This window comes from Lycorma delicatula, chromosome 10, assembly GCF_047948215.1.
Source record: "Lycorma delicatula isolate Av1 chromosome 10, ASM4794821v1, whole genome shotgun sequence".
NCBI lineage: Eukaryota > Metazoa > Arthropoda > Insecta > Hemiptera > Fulgoridae > Lycorma > Lycorma delicatula.
The window spans coordinates 95,989,971-95,997,675 of record NC_134464.1 but is presented as its reverse complement, the minus strand read 5'-3'; the positions used below and the strand labels follow the sequence as shown (position 1 = coordinate 95,997,675).

The 7,705-nt window shown below is 24.6% G+C and overlaps 1 protein-coding gene across 1 annotated transcript in view; it reads left to right on the top strand.

Moving 5' to 3' along the window:
- The first annotated feature begins 512 nt into the window (after nt 1-512).
- Nucleotides 513-7,705, top strand: part of LOC142331413 (uncharacterized) — a 26,139-nt gene continuing 18,946 nt past the window's right edge. Inside the window, exon 1 of the mRNA XM_075377298.1 lies at nt 513-664. Coding sequence (XP_075233413.1) covers nt 653-664 — 12 coding nt within the window. The 5' untranslated portion in view covers nt 513-652. The remainder of the gene's footprint in view (nt 665-7,705) is intronic.

Here is a 7,705-nt window from a genome sequence, read left to right as displayed (position 1 = left end):
GATGTAGGTTTATAAATATAAATATAAAATTGATTATGTTCATTGATAAAACACATATATATGTGTGTATGTATGTGTACGTACGAGCATATAGTAATATTTTAACATACACATGTAAATTTCTTGAACAAATTTTTAATATATTGTAGTGAATGGGGGAATGGGAGGTGACTTAAGTCATAACAATTACATCCGCATAATACGATATGTATGATAGAATCTGTTACACACACACACACACACACACACATATATATATATATATATATTGCATGAATCGTAAAAATTAAAGGTAAAGTGACAGAAGTATAAGTGTGTGTATGTATGTGTGTACGAATACCCCTTGTTTGTTACGATTAGGCTGATGTTGATATGTATTAAATAATATGTATAATATAAATTTATAGAAAGTGATTTAAGGGGGGGAACCAATATATACCTTTGGGCGGATCGCAAGGTAACAGTCCCTACTTGTAAGTTATATATACGTGTTGTTTTATACAACATATACGTATATATAAATAGATTAGAATTTGTAAAGAAAACTTCAAGAAGCTATTGTATTTTTAATTGCAATAATTATATATATACAATACTTTTTAGTATTAAGTTTGTTTTGGAGTAACTTATAATTTTATTTGTAAGTTACATCATGAGGACTTTGGTAAGTACTATGTGTTTACATTTTTTTAAATATTTTACAAATTTATAAATAAATAAAAAATGCTTAATAAGTAAATTTATTTCAAAGAATTGTAGTGTTTGCTTTTTATACTGGAATCAAAAATATAACTGATATTATCAATTAAAATAATAAAAATAAAGCAGTTTACCGAAATACTTCTGTAGATAAATCCAATTTATAAAAATTTTCAAACTCCAATTTTAAAAAGAACCCGTTTGATTTTCTTCTGTTTTTTTTAATTATGATTTTTTTTCTTATTATGTTTAATAATAAATACATTTTTGAAACTTAACAAAAAAATTATAATTTTTTAAAAATAAAAAATTGCAAGATGAATTTTAATTGTATATAAAATTTCAATAAAACATCGACGTGTTTATATTTCCAAAAATTATTCTAATTAAATATAAAATACACACACACACACACACTTTCTCTCTCAAACACACTAACCCTCTAGAGTACACAAATTTAAAGAGACCATTTTTTTAAGGTACTATAAATTTTTCTAGATAACTTAAATAGAAAATTTAGAGCCAATATATACGATTTGAAGGTATTTTTACCGTCTCCATTACTTAAGCCGTGTTATGACATAATTTAGCTTAAACTCATTTTGATGATCAAATAATTCCCTTTCATAATTTTCAGTTATCGGTAAAAAAAATTTAAGAATGTAAGTAAAAAGCTTAATTTATACTCCTTAAAGGTTCCTACATATATATTTTTTATTTATTTATTTTTTTTATGAAAACACAAGTTTAATTAAATCTTTCATTTCTCTCAAAGTTTATTTTTATTCATATTCAGGGAATTTGATTAAAACAAATGTATATTTAAAAAAAAATATAGATTTAATTTTTTTAAATAAAGTAATTATTATGAAACGCTAACAAATTAACATATTTTAACATTTAGAAAAGGGTGATTTCAGTTTAAAAAAATGCTTTAAAAAGTAAAAACTTGCATCTTTTTAAAATATTTCTTTAAACTTGACTTTTTGAAATCCGCAACAATTTAACGATTCATTTGGTAGTTTATTTCACGTTTAGCACCGATAAAGTTAAAATATAAAATAAATAAATAAAGTTAAAAAAATAAATAAATAAATAAAAGTTCAAGTTAAAGATAAAAAATAAATAAAAAAAAAAATAAAATAAAGTTACAGTTCAAGAAAAAATTTAAGTATAGCTATTTTTAAATTTGGTACGTTTTATTAAGTTGTTTTTAATATTTTTTGTAGTTTGTTTTATCATATTTAAATAAGAAATTACATTAGAAAGAATTACCACTATAAAATTTTACATCCGAAAAATTCTTTGAAACTCTTGTCAGATTATGATAAAGATATATACCACGATTTATTTAATAAATAGATTTAAATTTATAGATTATATTTAATTCACGATCAATTTTACGGTTATATTTTAGTATTCTACTGAACCGAATTAACGTTAATTTTATGAGAATAAATCTATACCTAAGCGATTTTAGAAAAATAAATTTTTCTTTTATACTTTATTCATTTTATAAATAGATCTTAATGATTTTACTTGTTTAAACGACTTATTTTTAACGATTAAAGTTTTGTAAGAATGATTTACCCTTAAAATAACACGTTGTTCTATGTAGAAGTTTGTTTTGTAACTGCTACACACAGTACAAGAAAAACATTAATAACGTACAGATAGTATCATTACGCCTTCTCGTAACGAAGACTTGTATAAAAAGAGTACCGCGAAATAACTTCTTATTCGTACTAGATGATGATTTATTTCTATTATAAACAAGTTCAATATAATCTCTTACTTTCTCGTGAACAAAATTAAATAATTTAATTTCTTAATTTTGCAAAAAGTCATTGTAGTAGAATTACATAATAAGGTTTCATTCTTAAAATTTAAAACAAAAGTTTTTTGAAGCGATTACAAAACTCAATAAAGCAAATCAGTGGTTTCAAAACGGCTTTAAAAACACATTTATGCTGTAAATTTTAAGCAATTGAGCCTGTTTTTATTAAATTTTACTGCGTGATTGTGGTCTGATAAATCTTTAATAATTTGTTTATATATATATATATATATATATATATATATATATATATATGTTTCTAAAATACATATATATATATATATATATATATATATATATGTTTCTAAAATACTGGCAATACTTTTTCGAATTCTACTTGTAAAACTAAACAAAAAATATCCACATGTTTAAGCCATTTTTTTAATAGGCATGATTACGTATGTGTATACAGAGTGTTTCTAAAATACTGGGCTGGCAATACTTTTTCGAATTCTACTTGTAAAACTAAATAAAAAATATCCTTACGATAAATGGGAATTTCTCCTTCGTTCTCCCACTGTCGGCCATTTTGATATTTTTATGTAATATTTGTATCTCAAGTTCGGATGGACGAATCACATTAATATTTGGTAAGCGTCTTAATAATAGAGTTTTAAGATTAGCAAAAAATCAGGACTTAAATACCTTTGAAAAAACAAAATGGCGGCAATGTTTATTTTTCAATCTGTTATATCTCTAAAGATAATAGTTTTATCGAAATTTATGTTATTTTCTAACATATTAAGCCTTTATTTTGAACAAAATGACATTTTATTTTTTTAAATCGATTAACAAATATCCCAGTTATGGCAGAAAATTGATGTTGTAATTATGTGTCTGTTTTCATGTTCTCTCCACTTTACGTTCAATTTGGTAAAATATTGTTTTTATTTATTGTTCATTCTAGTATTGTAAATTAGTATCAAATTTTCTCACAATAATAGACCTAATAATTATGACACAAAATTAAATCAATTTTCTCCTGTAACTCGACTATTTGTTAGCCAATTTAAAAAAATAAAATGTTATTTTGTTCAGTATGAAAGGCTTAATATTTTAGCAAATAATTTAAATTTTGATAAAAGTAATATTTATGGATATATAACGGATTAAAAAATAAACTTTGCCGCCATTTTGTAATTTGCGAAGGTATTTAAGTCCTGATTTTTTGCTATTTTTAAAACTTTATTACCAAGACGCTTACAAAATATTAATGTAATTCCTCTATCCGAACTTGAGATACAAATATTACATAAAAATATCAAAATGGCCGACAGGGGGAGAACGAAGGACAAATTACCATTTTTCCTAAGTATATTTTTTGTTTAGTTTTACAAGTAGAATCTGAAAAAGTATAGCCAGCCCACCATTTTAGAAACACTCTGTGTATGTTTTTGCAAAAAAAAACCCGTAAAGTATTAATTTTAAATTCATGTAATTAAGTTAATTTCAAATTAATAATTGTAATTATAAAATAAAACTTTTAACAAAATAAATTAAACATTGTACTTTAAAATAAATATTTGAAGAATAATTATAAAAATAACTAAATACAATTATAAAATATCTAATTATTAAAAAAAAAAACAGGGTTACTGAAGTTTAATCTAATCATTAAACATACGCCGGCCTCCGTGGCGCGAGTGGTGGCGTTTTGGCCTTTTATCCGGAGGTCCCGGGTTCGAATCCCGGTCAGGCATGGCATTTTCATAAACGCTACCGATCATTCATGTCATCCTCTGAAGCATGCCTAACGGTGAATCCGGAGGTTAAACAAAAAAAAAAAAAATCATTAAATATATGTCTGAAACTCATTAAATTTAATTAAAAATAATAAAAACATTAATACCAAAAGCGGTTATGTTATTCGTATGCATAAAACTAATGTTAAAGTGAGATATATTATTTTAAATTTAAAAAGTTTAAAGTAATATAATATATTAATGTAATTTTAAATTTAAAGTTTAAATTTATTTAAAGTTCATAAACAATGTAGTTCATTAATAAATAAGATGTATTTTATTTCTATCTTTAAAAATAAATTTAAATTTTGTAATATTAGAAAAAATTACGAATATAGTATAAAACCATGTTCGTACACAATTAAAAACATAACTTAAAATTTATCTTTACCTCTCTGTGTTCATATAAAAGCGGTCATTTATTAATATTTTAAAAATAAAAAATTAACGTAAAATTAAAATGATCATGTATTTTAAAATATATTCAAAACATATAAATCCTATTATATTTTTCAGAGCAGTTAGGAACTTAACCAGAAAGTGAGACGATAATTCAATTTGCTGAATTCCAACGTTTTTACCTTTTAAAAGAACTGTTTCGTTAAAATTTTGACTCAAATTTACTGTAGATTATTGAAAAATGTAGTTAACTTTCACGTATCTAAATTCCTATGTTATTGTGTTCGTTGGGGCTCAATTAAAAGAATTGTCTGTTGTACAGTAATCCAGAAAATAAACGCTATACTGTGAAAGCTTGAAGTCTCTTTATATGGTAATATAATCTGCTACAAAGGTGTTTCTGTCTCTCTCTTTATATATATATAATTTATTTATGTGTATCAGGTTCAGAGTAACAGCAGAGTTATATGATATCAACGGTACACTGCAGGGATGCTAAGGCATCTGTATGCAGTGAGGCGTATAATTGTAAACGTACCGGTTAATGCATACTCTTGAACAGACTCAGGCCAACCACTCCTGAGACTTGTAGTTAATTAAAACCCGACCGCCAAAGAGCACCGGTATCTACAGTCTAGCATTCAATTCCATATATAAGCAACTACCTTTATAAGGATTCGAAACATAGAACTCTTGACTTTGAAAACCAGTTGATTTTGCCATGACGAGTTTAACCACTAGACTAGCCCGAAGGGTTGTATATATATATACAATTTTATATATATATTACATATATATATATAAATATTTATATATTTTTATTACATTTATTACATTTTATATATATATAAAATGTACATCATTGCTCTCAGGGAAAGAAGATCTAAATAGTATGCCATTTTTATCTTAGATGCTTTATAAGAAGGCAGTTAGTTTATAATGCCAGAGCTATAAGAAAGACTAGGGCAAATAGCATAAAGTAATAAAGTAGAAGTTATCCTTACAGGTATTAGAATAATATTCCTAAATGTATATACACAGAATGTAAGAAAAATATTTCAACCATTAAATAACTTTTCAAAAATAAATCATACAAAAACTAAATTTAACAAATTCTTCTACTTCGAAACGGTATTTTTCGATATGAGAACCCCCAATCTACCATATTGGAGAAACTCAAAAATGTTAAATAAAAATAGTAGGATTGTGACAATTATTTAACATTGTATTAAAAAATTAAAATTTTGGGCTACAACAATCCTAACAAATCGCGGTCATTTAAAATATATACTACAGCTATTTTAAAATCGGCCAACAGTATGCCCTTCAGTGGTTTCATATTGAAAAATTTATCATTTTGCGGAAGGAGCATCTGTTAAACTTTATTTTTTTAATGTTTCACTATTGAGCGAATGTTATTTAAGGACTTGTAGTCTATTTTTATAATTTTAATTATTATCTTTGAACTGTAGTCTATTTTTGTAACCAGCTGTGATAAACAAAAATGGCGGCTATTTTTGTTTGGATTGACATAGCCCAAAAACGTTTCGTCAATTTTGTTTTTTTTTTTTCAATTCCCTTTGAAATGGTTCGACTATATTTATCTATCCCAACCCTATTCTTGCCACTTAAATATTTTAGATATACTCCTCCTAGAGAGGGGAGCTTACTGGCCTCATACCGAAAAATTGTAGAATACTTAAAAGGTGGGAGGGAGCATTTGTTAAATTTTCTTTTTATATGTATATACAAAATATTATAATATTTATTATTTGTACAGTAAATTTTTATAGAATTTTGATATTTTTATTTTTAACTGCTGAAAAATTATTTAAAGGTTTCCATACTTTATTAACCGTACGTACCGTGTGTCCCATGAAGAGGTATACTCTTATGATTTAATATCACTCACCTATTCTAGAAATATTCCGTGAAAATTTCAACCTTCTAGGATTTATAGAAACAAAACGGCTGCATTTAAATAAAAACATCAGTTTCAGATAAACTACATTTTTTATTCATTACAAAATAATTGGTAAAAATGATTGAAAACAGATGATAATTACAACTAGAATAATTAAAAACAGTAAGGGAAAATTAGTCATAGTTATGACATGATTTTTGCCAGATTTTTCGTAATAAATAAAAAAATGTGGTTTATCTGAAATCGATGCTTTAATTTGAAAGCCGCCATTTTGTTTCTATAAATCTTAGAAGGTTGACATTTTCACAGAACATTTTTAGAAACTTAGTTAAGAGGTCTGTAGAGTTTCAGTAGAATCGATGGGGGAATATGCGAGTGATACTAAATCAAAAACGTATACCTCTTCATAGGACACACTCTATATATATATATATATATATATATAAAAACACACTCTATATATATATATATATATATATATATATATATAGAGTGTGTTTTTACTTGTATATTTAAAATATAAGTAAAATTAATTTATTTATATATAAAATTTTTCAAGAACACCATAAGTTTTTAAATATAAATAATTAAATTTTGATTAGGTATTATAAACACATTCACGTATTTGTACTGCTGCTAAACTCAACCACCTTTCGATATGTTAATTACATAAGTATATTTTAATTTACGTAAAGATTATTTAAAACAACAATTAATTAAATTAAGCTATTTCATCAAACGAAATGAGTAATATGTAAAAATTTGGATTGTTTAATTAAAAATAAGTTTTATAGATTATAATGTCTGCAGAACGATTATTTTTATTGTATAGTTTTTTAATGAGCTTATAAGATTTAATATTGCATACATTTCGTTATTGACATGTGTAGTATTATAATCTACTTAATAAAGAAAGTAACGAATAATTACTTCACTCTACACTTTTCTTATTATACCTGACATGAATACTTGTTATTATTGAGTATGTCTTTTCTGGAAATTTTGTGTTATTATCAATCTACAATGGTTGTTTTATTTATTAAAATCTAATGAATAATTGTTATTATTAAGATAATCTATGGCAAAAATATTGTACTTTATTAT